Below are 18,485 nucleotides of genomic sequence, written 5' to 3' on the forward strand. Positions count from 1 at the left end.
CGCGAGAGTTCAGTGGAGGTGAGCTTTCTTACAGTTCAGTTGATTTTTATTATGGTCGTCTTCGGTTTGTGGCTGCTCAGCCACGGAGACCCATTTCTTGGTCTTAACAGTTATTGTGACATTGTTGCTTCCAGATGCAAACTGAACTCAGTAGAGACAGTTTCAGTACTTGGTTTTGTTCTGTGAACTTGTGTGGTACACTGCTCAACTAAAGTCATACTTTCTAAGCAGCAATTACAGGAAACCTGAGCAGCTCAAGAAGAACAGACATTTCGTGAAAGAAAGATGACATCCTAAGATAAGTCTGTCATTCTACTGCCAATGTTGTCAATGGATAGCTGTGTGCTTGATTTCATACACTTGACAGCAAGATCCATTAATTAGAAGAGGTGTCCACAAACTCTTTTCCATTGGTTCTGGATGGTGGATGGCTCTCCCAATAAACATTCTAATTTTGTGTGTATTTAGTGGATTTTAGGTAGTAGCTTGTTTAAATGTTATACAAAGACAGAGGTAAAGCAATCAGTTTAGTTATTAGCATTTCAGTTTGACACACACAAGAGCTACACAGACATTAATCTTATGGAGGGAAGTAGGAAAGCATGACACTTCTGACAGGTCTTTGGTGGCTAAATGTGGGTAATGAGGAATCAAGGATGACATATGAGTAGTAGACTAATGTTAGATTAGAATAGTCATCTTGGCTTTCATCCGGCTTTCAGTAGAAACGTCTAGGACCCAGATCCAAGGTTGGAATGGCTTCATTTGCACCATTATAGGCAAGGACCTATTTAGTCCTATTTAGTAGTAAGGGATTCTCGACCCACGCTGGTGGTCCTTGGCGGGGGGCCTGTGTTTTCTGGGTGGTTAAATACTTAAAAAAAGCTTGTTTTATGTAATGTGGAATGTGTAAATTGATGTTTTTCATAAGCCGTATCACGTTACAACATTTAATAAAATGGAGTCTTTAAAATCTAGCACCTGTCTGTTTATTTTATACATCTCTTTCACGTATTATCAGTGCAGAGGTCATGTATGTTACACAGAGTGTAGAATCTTTCACACTGAGCAACAGATCAAGTTATGCATTTTAAATACAAAACACAATTCATTTCTGCCTTATTAACTATCTTTTATAGCTCATTAATTTTTAGATTAAAAGTGGCATATGGAACATTCCCTCTGCAGAAAAGGATATCTAGCGGGAAATATTTGTCTTGGCATATTGCCCTTATTTTAAGTCTTGTTGATATACACTGCAAACAGAGTTGCTAGGAACAACATCATATAAATCATATATCAACAGCGTGATCTACACTCTAATTATGATTTTTTTTAGATATGTGTGTCACATACTACTAAGTTGTTATTGTAAGTATTATTAATTATATTTCAAATGCTGCATGGAGTTTAATACATGAGTCATCTTATGCACTATAAAGTTAGCATTGTGACCATTCTCATTTACCTTTTGCCCAGTATTCTATATGAGTAAAGGGAAAGCAGAAACAAAGCGGTAAAGGAAAAATGAACAAGAAAACAACTTCAAGTCACACCCAATACTTTTTTCTGTGGTCAGATAAGTAACTGTTTGGCCTGAATGTCTTTGTGCAATCTAATTTAGCGGTACAACATAAAATTGTGGGGTTCTCCTGCAAATTAAGAATTTTTTAACACAGGATATAAGGAGGAATAGCCCAGGGCCCAAGCTCACCTTCTTGGCCCATGTCAGCTGTTTCTTGAACCTCTCAACAGCAACCGTAGTCTGGAGTAGGGCTGCCACCAATCCCGGTTTGACTGGAACAATTCCAGAATAAGAGGTACGTTTCTTTATGTCCTGGAAACAGCCGGGGCCGGTGGCAGCAGTTTCCAAACAGTGGTGGGGTTCAGCAGGGCCATATAATGTTATATTACCCTGCAGTAGAAGTGGGACAGCATTGAAGACTAACTGAGGCTTCACACAGGGTAAGGGAGATTTGTTTGTGTTAGTGTCTGGGTGTGTGTGTATTAGTGTCAGTGCCTTGGTGTGCGTCAGTTCTTAGTTGTTTGTATATGTTAGTATGAGTGTCTGTATGTTAGAGTGAGTAAGTTTGTATGTCTCACTTGTCTCTCCTCTCAATTTCTCTATTCTGTCTTTTGTTCCTCCATTCTGTATTCTCTTCACCCTACCCCTCTTCCCTTATCTTCTTTCCATTTCCTCTTTTCTTTCGTGTCTAATTTCCATTTCCTCTGGTGTGTGTTCGTGGCAATTTTATGTAACCATGTGTGATATTCAAAAGAAGAAGTTTATTTGTAAATATATACACATACTCATTGTACACATTAATTTGTGTGATTTAAAGATAGAAAAAGCAAGGTGCCAATAAAGAAAATGATGTGATAACACTTTGTGCATGTTTGCTAATAAATAAGTACATACAATGCACATGACTGAGGTAGCGCCAATGTGACGCCCTCTTTTACCCCCCCCCACAATAAATACACAAACACAAAGTAAATAATATAATGCTTTATTATAGTCAACTATGGAAAAATAAGGCCACGGTGCAGTCCGCTTTACGCCTTCCACACCGTGACACAGATATAAATAACTTTATTCATAGTAAAATGAACTTTATTTGTAAACACCATATAACAATATAGCAATGCACGTGCCGCACCACCCGACTTACTTATGACACGTGCAAGCCTTAAAACTAACAATTGTAAACCAAATATAAAGGCTACAAATCGTAACCCTAAATTGTAAACAACCGAACCGGCTGGCACAGGCGTAAAACCGTAAAAATGTAGAGACCACCGGCGTCCCCTGCACGGCAGCCATTGTCACGGCTAGGATTCACCAAGGCACAAGCCCAAGGAGTGTCCTGCACTTAGGCCGAGGGCCTGTGCACCACGGGTCAAACCACACCTAAGGTGGTTAACCCTTGCGCTATGCCAGCTTGATAACCAACCGCCAAGAAACAGAAAAAAGAGGGGTGGGAGGGAGGGAAAGCTTTCCTGGTCAATCGAAAAAGTGACCTAAACGGGGTGGGCTCCCATATATATAGTGACCCCCACCTCTAAGCACAGTAAGGTGATGCACACCTATCAATCGTCAGCTCAGGGCCGTCAATCAACATTGACTGCCGGCCCCCCTAGCTGACTCAGCAAACTCACTAAAAACAGGAAAACGGGAGGGGGAGAGGGCTGCCTGTCGTCCCCTCAGTCATGCGCCCTTATTGCTCCATGCTCTCGCCTGGGGCTTTCTCGTCATCTAAAACAGATCTTACTCATGCCAGCTTGTGCACCAATAAGCCTTTAGGGGCCCCTAATGATGTCTGCCCCTAGAGATATCAACTAGGATGCCAGCAAACACAAAAAGCCATAAAGCACGATATGGTCATGTCTTTTACCAACACTAGAAAAAAACAAGATTACCAATGGTTTGAAAGGATTGTTTTTTTTTCTTTTCTCTAGGAAACACAGTGTTAGCTGATGATACAAACAAAAAAACCATATCACAGGTGGCAGGGGTTAGTATTTTCTTACATATAATAAATTATAAGAAAAAAAACTACAGTATTACAGAGTATGGTGAAATACAATTTAGTATAATGATAATGTGAAAACTGTGAAAATTAAAGAAAACTGCAACAGGAAATAAATAAACAGGGACTACTAAAAATAGAACCTGGTTTCCTAGGCACATACCTGTATATGTCTTTATAAGGATTACAGCGTCACGTGTAATGATTACGCATGATTATGCAAACAAAGACACCACAAACAGAAATCCAGGTAATGCAGTGTGTTTTATGTATATAACAGGACCAGCCAATAAGGGTAATATAGTCTAAGCAAGTAACCAGACGTATGGCTAAATAAAATACAGGTAAAAAGTATTTTGGCAGGGAGCCCGCTTGGAAGGATACGAAAGGCACACAGCCCGCTTGGAAGGGTACGAAAGGCACACAGCCCGCTTGAAAGGGTACGAAAGGCACACAGCCCGCTTGAAAGGGTACGAAAGGCACACAGCCCGCTTGGAAGGGTACGAAAGGCACACAGCCCGCTTGGTAGGGTACGAAAGGCACACAGCCCGCTTGGAAGGGTACGAAAGGCACACAGCCCGCTTGGAAGGGATACGAAAGGCACACAGCCCGCTTGGAAGGGATACGAAAGGCACACAGCCCGCTTGGTAGGGTACGAAAGGCACACAGCCCGCTTGGAAGGGTACGAAAGGCACACAGCCCGCTTGAAAGGGTACGAAAGGCACACAGCCCGCTTGAAAGGGTACGAAAGGCACACAGCCCGCTTGGAAGGGATACGAAAGGCACACAGCCCGCTTGGTAGGGTACGAAAGGCACACAGCCCGCTTGGAAGGGTACGAAAGGCACACAGCCCGCTTGGAAGGGATACGAAAGGCACACAGCCCGCTTGGAAGGGATACGAAAGACACACAGCCCGCTTGGAAGGGTACGAAAGGCACACAGCCCGCTTGGAAGGACACAAAGCATGGAGTCCACTTGGAAGGACACAAAGCAAGGAACCAGGAACAGTACAGGTGCAGAGCCACAGCAGGAAGGTCCATAGACTTCAATACAAAGGCCCTGACTGAAGGGCATGGCAGGGCAGGTTCATAAAGGCAGGGCAATCCAGATAACAAGGCCCAGCTGGATGTATTGCTAGGGCTCAACCCAGGTAACAAGGCACACCTGATCCTAGTAATTGAGTTCTGAGTGCTACAGAGGGCGGAGGGTGGCCACTAGTGGTAGCAGAGTTCTATACAACAGGTATGAAAAAGCGATGGTTCAGGCAGTGAAAAAGTGGTTCCTGACAGCACCTATAAATCTCTATTACCAAGATCCATGTTACAGAAGGTGGCTAATTCCTCATCAGATAAATGTAGCACTTTTTACTGCATTTTATTTATGGAATGTAGCCCTGTCTTTAACTCATGAAAGTCACATGATTCTAGAAATATGGACTTATCTTTTTCTGTAAATTAACAAAATTTTACCACAATATAATTTTTCTGTGCAACCTTGATCAAAACGCAGTATAATAATCTGGTCTTAATCTTTAAGCAAGGAAGAAAATGTAGCAACAACTAACACATGAAAAATGAAAGGCATGAGTTTTGCAATTAGTCTAGATCAGATATTTATCAGTTATTTTGTGAAATTGCCAGTTAGTGTTAACATCAAACATTATATATTTTGGGAGCCAGACTGAGGTCTGTGATGTTGCTAAAATGATAAAGGAAACAAAACCATACGCTTTCCAAATAACATTCTTTAAAATTAATTTAAATAGCTTTACAACTGTCATAGAATTTGATGGAAGACTCAGACCTTAATATGTCCTTGGGCTTGTCTTACATCAGGAAAAATAGGCAGACTAGATGGGCCACATTGGTTCTTATCTGCGGTCAAATTCTATGTTTCTATGTTTTAAATCCTCCAAGTGCTAATTTAAAAAACTTTTTCTTTTCAGATATGCACACAAAATAAAAAATATATGAATATGATAATTTTATCATCCCTAATCAGTGTTTATTACGTGAATATTTTGAAGCTTTTTTTTAGTGAATCATCTGTTTCAAGTTCAATAATTAATTCACAGGAAGTAAATTCACCAATGAAAAGAGCATTTCTTTATCACTTGTTAATACATGATGATGGAGTAAATGTATGCTTCATGCAGGAGACTCATTTTGGAACATTACTATTTGACGTCCATGAAGAAACAAGACACAACATTAAAAGGGTTTAGACATTTCTTGGTTAGATTGAGTAAATGTGGTCAAGGCCTAATTTATCACCAAGGTTTCAATGCTCTCCTACTTTATGGCTTTGGTTTTCAAAAAAGATTCAAATACTGGCTGGTTACTCGTATGAGTATGAAATTCATCAAATGAGAAATCTAAACCCCTTTAATTTAATTTGAGTGAAACCATCTATAATCAACTATAAAATGACTAGCCCAATTATAAAGCCTGTCATAAAGATCCTCAATACGTTCAGAAACTTGTTAACTTTGTCTAACTATATTACTACCACCACCCCTTTAGATGTGCTTCAATTAAACACAAGTGTCATTAATTTAAATGTTGTTGCCCAGCACTCTAAACTTGATGATTTTATTTTGATTGTTCATTTTGTTTCTCTTTCTTTGATTGTTTGGTTATGTATGGTACTTACAGATCAATATGATGCACTTTATTCATTGTACAATCATGTTATCTAATTGATTTGCAGAATTACATTCAGATTTACTGTATGTTATCCAATTCTTGAGGATCTGTATATTTGTTTATGATTGCTTTTATGTTTTTGCTATTTATAAAATAAAATGTTTAAAAAGAAAAAAAAACATTAGCCATTTTATTAGATAAAAAAAACAGACATTAGGAAGCTTCATTATAATGCCTACAACTCGCAAGTAGTTGACAAATATGGTCTCTGATGCAAAGTACAATCAAAGATGAGAAATATCTTGTACTTGGTACAGTACAATATTTGTTAAAAAGCCACATTCAGTTCCCACTGACACGAATGACATGTTATAATTGGTTATATTATTTTTCAAATAACCTTTATTAAGCAATTGTATTGTTCCCTTTATGAGTATTTCTCAAGGTCTTTAGATTTAAAATTGATGAAGCTTTAAATTCTAGAAAAGATTATACCAAATAAAAAAGTGTTTAGTCATCCCGAAAAACAGGAAGTTTTAAGATTTCCTTTTTCACGTACATTCGCATATTTTACTTCTGTTCACATTGGTTTGCTATTTTTCTCTGGCAGCTTGGAAGCAAGACAGCATTTTAACAAAACCAAAAGGTACGCAGATATATTATTTTAGCAAGAACCACCTGTGGCCACTGCATTGTTAGGAAGTGATCTTTAATATCTGGTATAAATTGCAAAAAGCCTAATGAATTTTAGAGTAAATGGGAACAACATAAAATTGATGCTTTTCTGTTTTTTTTATTATTATTATTATTTATTACAGTTTTGTTTTTTTAAACCAGGTTTTTAATTTTGGTTCAAATAATTAAGAACTATCTTTGAAAATTACCACAAGAGGGTGCATAAGCCAAGTAAGTGATTTTACTTATATTATAATATATATTACTATGCGCATTTTATTCAGTTTGTTGTCTTCCTGCTTCTAGATTCTGTCACTACCAAAGTGGTTATCCACAAAATGTGTCTGTTTAGCTATGTATCTTTATCCCCGAAAATGATAGACACAAACGCTTTGTTTTTGTTTCATACTAGTAAGGGTACAGTTTTAACTGTACACACTAACATTCATTGCCAGACATTTACACATACACACTCTAACACATACACACCCACAAAATTACAAAACACGCTCTTAATTACATATACATACACACTGAAATAATCTCACTCTATCCCACCTCAACAGCCTTTTTTATAGCTGCTCACACACAATGCCAGGAGACACTCTATTACTACGCGGGTCACATAATATCTCTTTTATACCCTGCTGCCTTTTCCCATCCGCCAGTGAGCTTGTCTAACTCTGAGTGGCCCTGTTTTAAAGAATAGTGGACTGGCCGAAACTATATATATATATATATATATATATAAATGCATATCAATGGTTTTATGTCAAGAGAGACCCTCCCACATCCTATTCACATGTATCCCCTACCCTATATTATTAAATATTATTGCAATTTATTGAGTTATATAGTGCTATAATTTTCCGTGGCCTTGTATAATATTATGGCACACTGCATGGGAGGGCAGTAGACAGTGAAAGAGAAATCCAATATGGAGCTGTTTACTTCATAGGCAGTCTCAACCAACTGACCCCCACCAATAATGGCATCTGGGTATGGTGTACCTCGTACTCTTGACAGCACACCAAAGAGCTAAGGATTCCTTGATTTAAAATAAGCGTTACATTTCACATTTGAATAAGTAACGCTTCAGTTGCTTTCAAAATAAATGCACACATAAAGAGTTGGAAAAAAGGGTTTTGTAAATTATTTTTGTAGTCTTGACCCACAAGGCTTCCAGCAAGGACTTTAAGTTGATGACAAAACAACATAAAGTGTGAGAAAAAAAAGACAGTAATAACCATTTGATTATATTTTAACAGATGGCGGAATCTTCCATAAACAACCAATCATCCTTAGGCAGTGACAACCTCCAATGCAAACAAGATGACAGTTACAAGTATCATGTGTACTCTGCGGTCTACCTTGTTGTGTTTTTCTTTGGGCTGCTTTTTAATGGAATAGCATTGTACATCTTTTGTAAGATCAACAAAAATAGAGGAGCATCTACAATTTGCTTGATGAACCTTGCATGTGCTGATCTGTTCTTCGTAATATTTCTGCCATTGAGAATATCTTACTTTCAGAAGGATGCCACCTGGATCTTTGGGGATGTCATGTGTCGGATAACCACATACTCTTTTTATGTCAGTATGTACTCCAGCATCATCTTCCTCGCTGTTCTAAGTTTCTTCCGATACTTCTCATTCAAGGCTCATACAGTTGTTAGAACACAGACAGTTGTTAACATTTGTATAGCTGTTTGGGTCTTTGCAGGTGTGAGCACGTCACCTTTTTTATTATCAGGTACCCACATCCGTGAAAATGTGACAAGGTGCTTTGAACCTTCAAGTGTGTCATCGTGGACTAGAATTATGTATATGAACTATTATGCTTTGATTGCTGGCTTCACAGTTCCTTTCTTGATCATTGTTGTATGTAATGGACTGCTTATTAGACACATATTAAAAATACCAATGGAGAAAAAACATATTCACAAACAAGTTGCTAAGATTACATTGGTTTTATTAGTTTGTAGTGTTTGTTTTTTGCCCTACCACATTCAGAGAACAGTGCATTTACATTACATGGTTCATCACCCAGATATCTGCAGCCTACATTACACTCTGCAGCGCACAGTTGTGGCAACACTCTGTTTAGCTGTATTCAATATTTGCCTTGATCCTTTGCTGTATGTATTCATAGGACATGGTTTCAAATCGTGGCTTTTGCTGTTATGTCGATCAAATGGTACTTTGCATGTTAAGCCATCATCATCTGAATCTGATGTGGTGAGGGAGGTTTTAGTAGATGGAATACAAATGGAAGAAAGTATAAAGGTGCAGCAGTGAAGGATTTGCTGGATTTCATTTGTAAAGTGCAAACATTAGTAAAATTTTAAAAACGCAAGTACATTTGCAGGACCTTCTTTTTTAAGTGTAAATATTTCAATTTTATGAGACCTGTTATACCCTATAATCTTCAATCAGTGACCTTTTCTAACGTGTCAATGAGCTCTTTTGATTTGTTTTATGTTTACAGCCAAGGACAAAAAATTCTTAGCAAGACTAGGTTTCATTACGTCACAATTAAGAGTGTTAGTGAAGTATAACTGTTATTCAGTTACAATGAAACTAGCGTTTTTGTGCAATTATTGTATTGTGTAACGAAGGGTACGTGTAAGGTATAGGGAATAGCTACTACAAGTCATTTTCTCTAGCCATTATCTTTTATTCTTCCCTCTCTACTAAATAAATAATGGCGGTGTTAAGGTTTCCCAGTCTATAACCACAACATTTTCCTGCCTAATTAACCAAAAAAGTAATGGAAAAATAAACATTGATATGTTTTCTTAAGATGATGTTGTACTGTTTAACAATGAAACATTTCTTAAATCATTTTTATTTTATTTTTTTTTATAATATTTATATTATTATTTTTTATGTTTTATTTTGTTATTAATATTACCAAGTCAACCAAGTGTTATGGTATCACATAGGATGTTAGTCTTTATAAAACAGAAGGTTGACAGAATGGGAGGAGGAGCTGGCTAGTTAAATGTCAGCGCCATATACAAACACACATTCTGACATCCAGTGGCGTCGCTACAGGGGGGCAAGGGGGGGCAATTGCCCCCCCTAGGTTATTCCTTGCCCCCCCGTTGCCCCCCCGCCGAATTTGTAACCCCTTGACTGCTAAGGACGGCATGGTGCCGTCGCTAGCAGTCCCAGTCAGGTGCTAACGACGGCACCATGCCGTCACTAGCACTATCTTACCTTGATGGAGGTCTGTGGACCTCCATCACCACCTACCCCGGCGATCTGCCCCTCAAACTGAAGGGCATCACCGGGGCCACCCGATCTGCCCGGTGACGTCTCGCGCAATGACGCGATGACGTCACCGCGCAACTTTATTAACAACTGACAATTGTCAGTTAAAGAGGTATGGGGGCATGCTGCTTAGATGCCTGTATCTCAGGCATCTAAGCAGCTACAGACCCCCAACATATACCATCGGAAAGGTAATCGCCTCGCCTTTCCAATGGTATATAGATTATAAAAAATATTAAGTTAAAAAAATAAAAACGTAAAAAAAATGATTTGGGTGTCTCTAAAGGCAGATAAAAAAGATCAAAATTGCCTTGAGACCCCCAAATTGAATTATTTAAACATAAAGTAGTTTAACTTTAAAAAAAAAAAAAAAAGTTTAAGTATTCTAGCTAAATGATCACTGTGGTAGCCAATGTTACCACAGCGATCATATAGCTATAAAAAGTCACATTCCCTTTTTAAAAATGGCCGATACTAATTTTTAATCCCATGATCCCTTTGATCATGGGGTTAAATTTAGCCAACGGTAGAGGGAGGCAATTTTTGAAATCCTGATGAACTGCAGATGAACTGCAAATATTATTAAAATCAGCCATTTAGCCTGTGCGGTACATTATTAAATATCATCCCTGGAGCGCCTTGCATTTTTACTGCAAAACTTATTTTTGCCGTAAAAGTGATTTTTTTTTTCTCCCTTTACCATCATTTCTTTGGGATTGTAAGGGGAAAGAATGGTGTGTGCTTCTGTGAGTGAATGTATGGAAAGTATGGTGTGTGCTTCTGCGAGTGAATGGAGATATGAAAGGCGTGTGAATGGTCAGTAATTGGGGTTGAAGCCTTGACGTGGCATTACTGCTCACGTAGTTAAATTATGGCACAAAAAGTACACATTTGCAAAAACGACATCCCTTGGCGCATCAAATGAGGGGCTGCATGTGTTTCTAGTACAAACCTGGAGTGCGCAAGACACAAATGAACATGTTGCTATGGTTAGAAAAAACATATTTTCTAGCCAAAAGCGACATATTCCATCATTATTTGTGCACTCAACTTTTGTCCTAGAAATACATGTAGCCCCTCATTTGAAGCTCCAAGGGGCGTAGTTTCTTAAAATGGATGAATTGTCTGAATGAGGGAGAGCATGAGTTAATATGTGGATGAATTGTCTGAATGAGGGAGAGCATGAGTTAATATGTGGATGAATTGTCTGAATGAGGGAGAGCATGAGTTAATATGTGGATGATTTGTCTGAATGAGGGAGAGCATGAGTTAATGTGATTGTGCGTAGCATAGATGTATAATTGTGGAAGGGCAAAGATGGCACTAGCAGGATGTTTGAGCCTTGGGGACCAAGATGGCACAGGCAGGGTGTATATGGGACAAAGATGGCAAATCGTATGTGTGTTATCTGGGTGTGCAACCTGTGATCTATCCCTGTAATTTAGGGGGTTTTAAATATACCCTTAATGCCGTGTTTTTATGTGAATTGATCTATACCTGCAAAGCTGGGTTTGTGTGTTCTTCTGTAGATCCATCTCTGCTATGCTATGTTTCCATACATTATTTATGTATACCTGCAAATACAGGGTTTGTATGTCTTGTTCAGTTGATTAATACCTGCAATGCTGTTTCCATGTATTTATTTGATCTATACCTGCAATGCTACATTTCATATATTATTATTGTATACCTGCAAATACAGGATTTGTATGTCTGATTCTGTTTATTTGATATATACCTTCAGTGCTGAGATCACAAGTGAATTTCAATTGATCTATACATACAAAGCTGGGTTTGTGTGTTAATGTGTTGATCTATACCTGCTATCGGCAGCAGGGTCTAATATTTATATATATATCGGCAGCAGGGACTAATATTAATATATTTGGGCAGCAGGGGCGTATATATATATATATCAGCAGCAGGATCTAATATTAGGCCCTGAAATCATTTAGTGCAAAAGTTAAGGTATTGTGTTGTTTAAAGGATTTCAAGGATTAGTCGTACTAAATTGTGGCTTCAGGCTTCCCATGTTGAATGATTATGGGAAGTATGTATGAATGAAGTATTGTATTGTCCAGTAACAAAAGTATCATTCCATAGCACATTACTTTTGGATATATATATATATATATATATATATATATATATATATATATATATATATATATATATATATGTGTGTGTGTGTGTGTTTTCAGTGGTATGATTTAATGGTGGAAATTATTAATGCCCCCCCAGTTTGACTGCGGTATCCTGTGTGCCCCCCCTATATATTGTTTCTAGAGTCGCCACTGCTGACATCATACACTAGCAGACATACCTTCAAACACCATATTCTAACACTCACACACCTTGCGAGAAGAGTAACTGTAGAGGTAGCTGGCATTCTACTACTAAGCCTCTAGCACCATACACACACTCACTCTAACAGTAAAAACCAATCCCCACGCCCAACTAGCAGGAAGTCTGCCCTGCCTTAGCATTAATAAATGTAATGTTATTCTTTCCTCTGAAGGGTTAATCACATACAACAATAGAACCTTTTAAAAAATGAAAATAATCTCTTAGTACTTTCTAATATCTCATATGACATTTAAGTGTTTACCGCAAAAAGTCTCTATTAGACAAAAGGCTTTGGGCATTCATCAGTACTAAGAATGATGTTTCGAATTTATTTACAAAAAACTAAATTCATCATACAAACATGCATAGCACCTTTTAAGAATAGCAAGGTGAAGTGGTCACTCACAGTAAAGCTTGGATCGTCAAGATTCTCCAAGATGCTCTGAGTTAACTCTTGGATTAGCGCCAATAAGCAAAACTCAGGAAACGGCTACAGGTTGCCAAACTGGCAATTGTCGCACTGTACTGAAATTTGCATTAAAATCTGAGGAATCTTGGGATGGTTGGTAGGAGCCCTTGGGTGCTCATGGTATTAAAGTAAGTACCAAACATTTATAATGCTATTAACTTACTGTAGAAATATGAAGTGATATCTCATATGACATATGTCCTGATGAAAGTCAGCAATGACTAAAATGTCGACTTGATTTTTGTTTGAATAAAGAAAAGTTGAAGACCTGGAGTGCTGACCATCCTTTGAGAGTGTTTTGTATGGAAACTGCTGGTTACTAGCACCAGGCTTGGAACATTTGGAATGGTGTGCAATGGACTTTGTGAGTAAATGTTTTAGCAGGCCGCCTTCTTTGCAGATCGGTTCGACGGCGGCCATTTTTTTTGGGAGGAGGCTTTCCTACCATGAACCACAGCTAGCCTCACTTGTGAGGCTTCCGTGGATGCTGCAAAGCTGCTGATCACGGTGAAAATGCAGCGGTAGCGGCAAAGCAGGGATACATGTACAGGCTTTGTCACAAATGCATTGCAGGGATTAATATATGAACAGTGACTGAATCACATAACACAAAAACAAAAGTTTCAGATTTTAGAAAAACTGTTCTAAAATGAAAATATATGTCATTGAGTTACTATCAGACTGGGGCCATTTAAATGGAGTCCAGGAGAAATGGGATTATTTAAAAGTTGAATTATTGAAGGCAACAGAAAATTGCGTTAGGCTGGTCAGTGAGAGCAAAAAATTAAATAAACCTCTGTGGAATTGGCCAAGTTCGCATTTAGTAAATACAAAAAAGTTAGATTAGGCAGAATGAGGCAAAGCAGAAGAGAGAATTTCCCTGTCAGCAAAAAAGGGAGATTTGTTTTATATATAAATGAGAAAAGGAAAGTAAAACAAGGAGTAGTTAGATTAAAAACGAAAGAAGGAATTTATGTAGAAGAGGATACAGGTCTAGCTGACTACTTCAATTAATATTTCTGTTCCGTTTTTACAGAGGAAAATGAAAGAAAATGACCTCAGTTGGGAAAAAAGACTACTGAGTCATTCGAGTTTATCGAGGAAAAGATTCTACTTCAACTGTAAAGACAAATAAGCCAATAGGGCCTGGTGGGATACAAACATAAGTTATTAACACAGCTAGGTGGTGTTCTAGCAAAACTTATTTAACCAATCATTTTTAGCGGGAGCAGTCCCAAAAGATCGGAAAATAGCGATGTTGCAACTACAGACCTGTAAGTCTTACATCAGTAGCAGGGAAATTGAGCATATCATATGTGTTTCAAGATATTCAATAACATGGGTTTACCTCAAGAACATCGTGCCCATCTAAAACTTTTGAGCTTTTTGATTGGGTGACTAAAATAATTTATCAAGGTGGTGCAGTAGACATTGCATATCTAGATTTCAGTAAGGCTTATAAATAAAATAAAACTTATAAATAAATTGTAGTCTTGATTGTGGGTTCCAATATTGTTAAATTAATTAGATGGTGACAGACAACAGAGGGTTGTAGTCAATGGAGTATATTTGGAGGAAGGTCATGGTGACATCACTACCCAATAATTTTTTCTTTTTTTAATTTAATTTAATTTATTAGATTTTTCACTCATTTTTTTGGAAGCAGCCTCTCCTCCTCCTGATCTGTCTGTGCCGATCATGCTGTCACCATAGTCCTGCATTACTGATTGCAATACATGGGATCAGCAGTGGGATCTCAGAGAAATGAGTAGTGTTGCTGGCTTCTGCCGACAGGGGAGAGTCTAGGCTGTCAACTGACAGATTAATCTCCTGTGTAGTGGCAGACATACAAAGTCAAGTAAAGGTACATCCTAATGGGCTTCTTGGCTCAGGTTTCAAGGACATACCGGCACATCTTAACGGGACTGAAAGGGCTAAAGTGGCGATACATTTCTTTTGACTCTTCACAAAATGATTAAGCAAGCATTACTTAAAATAAATGTAAGGTTTACAGAATAGTTTACTTAATTTTGAAGAAAGAAAACCTTACCTGCCAGCACTCACTTGAACCAGCTGCTTTGTCCCTGGTCTTCACTTCAAAAGCTGGTCTCTGATCCAGGGCTGAATTTACATAGGGGGGTTAAGGTACTGAACTTATAGGGACATGTCACACTAATGTTTTTTTCTAGGATTAAAAATCAACAATACTTCATAGTTGTAGGCTGTTGTATGAGTTGGGGTAGGGGGTCCAGGGAGGAATTGTTGGAAAAAGGGTTTTGAAGGGCACTTTATTTTTCCTGCTGGTAGCCACATATTGAAACACAAGTGCGGCTGCCCAGTGCCAAGTGTCATGCAACCGCACATTGTTTTTTTTAAAAGAATCCCATAATCAAGCACTAGTCCAACCATATAGGAACCTGTGTCTAAAAAGGTCAACAGCACATAAGTGAGCTGGCTTTTTCTTCTAAATGCTTAAGGAACAATTGTTAAAATCTTGCTTTTAATATAAGCATCCAAAAAATTGAATATACCGTATAAGGGAAAGCTAATATGATGAAATCTGTTTTAATACATTATTTAATAACAATAATTTCCTACAAAGTTTGTCTTTATGCACTTGCCTTGAAAGCAATGTTTTCATGGAAAAGGGCTGTGACTCAATAGTAGTCTGTCCCACTTTTAATCATCATCAGTCTTCCCATCTTTTCCAATGTTCTATTTAATATACACCCATACTGTTAATTTATTAAACATGTTTTGAAGTCCCATATTTATTCTAGATATAAGTTAATTATATGTACTCATTACAAAGATTTAGTTTGATAACTAAAATGAGCTGCAAAAAAGGGCTTTATTAGTTTGTAAACATTTTTAATATTAGTTAATGTTTAATTGTAGGACATGTTTGGAAGAAAAAATATTGACCCTACATGTAGGAAAATTATATATATTATATTCAGTCCTATTTTTTTGTGTGTTTACCCGTGCAAGCATTTAATTTAGTGTGGCTTTCTTTCGAAACTATATACCTATATATATATATATATATATATATATATATATATATATAATACTCATATACACAGAAAGAGAAAACCAACTTTATGTGCCAAGGATTTAATGTACTTTTGACTTTTGCAGACAAACTTGCCACTACACAGCTATTAGGGGACAAAGCTGGCACTGTGAAGCTGTTTGGGGACAGAGATGGCAGGGGCAAGCTGTTTGGGGACAAAGTTGGCACTAGGAAGCTATTTGTGGTCAAAATATCGCTGTTAAGCTGAGATAAGTTATTTGAGGATGAAGCTGGCACTGAGAAGCTGTTTGTGGACAAAAATAGTACTAGGAAGCTGTGGACAAAGATGGTACTGAATAGCCGTTTGGGCACAAACTTGGTAATGGGGAGCTGTTTTGGGACAAAGATGACAGATACAAGCAGTTTAGGGACAAAGATGACACTGTTAAGCTGCTTGGAGACAAAGATGGCAGAGACGAGCCATGCGTATTGTACAGAGAGGAGGAGGTGGAGACTGAAGAGGAAGGCGTGGGACCAAAAGAGGAAGGAGTTGGGATTCTAGAGAAAGCGGTGGATCATTTCTACAAAGCTCTATTATGTAAGCTTGGAGGTAGCAATGCTGATAGTAGTGCAGGATACAATAGTATGTCATACTTCCTGATGAGATGTTCAATCAGGATATACTATTAAGTCTTACATCCTGAAGGAGTTAAACTAATATTACACGTTAAATAAGAACATGATACAGCTCGGCACATGCATTTTCAAGTTTTCTTGGGCAACCTGTTGGTCCATTTGTTTTAGAGGCAACATCACCTGTGCAAACATTGAACTGTTAATAGTATTAATAATAATAATACTGTTTTCCATGTTTGTTTTGGCCAGTGTAATAGCTTTGAATTTATTTGATTTAAAATAAAGGGATCATGTAATCTCAGAAAAGCTGGCTTTAGCCTAAATCTATAAAACTGCTTAAAAATAAAGGAAAATGTGAAAAGGCACTAAGTAAAATAAGCATTCTTAATTGAATGCAGCTCAGTCAAGTTGATACACCCCTATCCACTTAAAAACATGCATATAGAAAGATATATGTTATATGGGCCACATATACATATAAAAATGTATATTTTTTACATAAAAATGGGGAACCTGTTTGATTTTTCAATAGCAATACCGTGTTCTGGTATTGTCATGTACCTACCTCGTTGCCACCGCACCTCAATAGCACGCACTAGGAGGGGAGGCACAGTCACGTCGCGTGGTGCTGACACGTTTTGCCACATGAGGCTTCTTCAAGTGCATGCCTCCTTAACTGATCTTTTATAGTATTAAGCATCTCCAATGATGATACTCACACCAGTATTCCTCACTAACCTTGAGATCCTGGAGAGGCTTAATCTGGAAACTCTGGCCAGGGTCCCGTGACAGTACTCCACACCAGTTCACTCACATTTGGCTGGGGGACACGGAGTCCTGGCGGGTTGCAGCGTGTCCTTGCAGCAGTCAGCCGGACCTTCCTAATACAGTGCATTGCTCTGGGCTTCCTTGCAGGGAGTAGAGAAACATGGCGCCAGTAGACCTTGGCACCAAACGAGAGGGCAGAGCCAAGCCCTAAAGCTCCAAAACAACCTCATTATGTGGCCTCTCATTATGGGAGTATTTAAGGAGCAGTGCTAGTGTCATCACACTGAATGGCACACCCACAAGCCCTATAAAGCCCCAGGTGTCCCTGTTACCTATGCTCAGATTTTCTGGTGCTACCTACCTGATACAGTATGTACCTACTGCTGTGCCTTTTGCCCACTGTCTGTCTTGATTGTTACCTGGATTGTTACCTGTTTATGCTATTGAACCTCTGCCTTCCTTAAACCTTGGAGCGCATAACTGGTTACTCTTTTGACCGCAACCTGCCTATTGACCCTTGGACTGTAACTGGACTTTTCTTGTTATTACATGAAGGGGTTCACCATTATCCTGCTCCATAACTCCCGCCCTAGCCTTCTATCCCAGACACACCTAACAGGGTTAAACCTGGACAGTCTCCAGGCATGCACATAAGGTGTTTTTTTCTCACTTATACACATTGTCTCATTTTTTAAACTTGACCTTGTGTATTTAAGAGGCCTTTTCCATTCCAGGTTTTAATTTGATAAATGGCCACATTCCTTGCTCATTACAAATAAAATCCTTAAAGAAAGAAAATGGCAAAAATGCTGACATTGTAAGGATAACATTTGATGAGAAGTAACCTCACCTTGCATTCAGTAATAGTTAACGGCTGGCACCAAACTCCATGAGGTGCTTTGAACAAAACAGTCATGCTTTCAAGATTAGGTTTAATCTTCTGTTGATAATTTCTTTAAAGTCGAAATATGTTTAAAGTCTTTTCAAAAAGGTTTCTTTTTTTCTAGCAGCTGTAGGCCCACTGTGACATACTCAATTACATTTAATCAGGTACAACTCAACCATGAACATTGGGAGGGGGCTAAGAAGATCCAACACTTTCAGCAGGCCTTCTGGCAGGGGAGG

The 18,485-nt window shown here is 38.3% G+C and overlaps 1 protein-coding gene across 1 annotated transcript; it reads left to right on the forward strand.

The window, feature by feature from the left end:
* Positions 1-8,118: 8,118 nt before the first annotated feature.
* Positions 8,119-9,688, forward strand: LOC128484083 (cysteinyl leukotriene receptor 1-like). The gene has a single exon (XM_053460399.1). The coding sequence runs from the start codon at positions 8,119-8,121 to the stop codon at positions 9,145-9,147; it is 1,029 nt and encodes a 342-aa protein (XP_053316374.1). The 3' UTR covers positions 9,148-9,688.
* The last annotated feature ends 8,797 nt before the right edge of the window (positions 9,689-18,485 follow it).

Source organism: Spea bombifrons, chromosome 3, assembly GCF_027358695.1.
Source record: "Spea bombifrons isolate aSpeBom1 chromosome 3, aSpeBom1.2.pri, whole genome shotgun sequence".
In the NCBI taxonomy this organism is placed as follows: Eukaryota; Metazoa; Chordata; class Amphibia; order Anura; family Pelobatidae; genus Spea; species Spea bombifrons.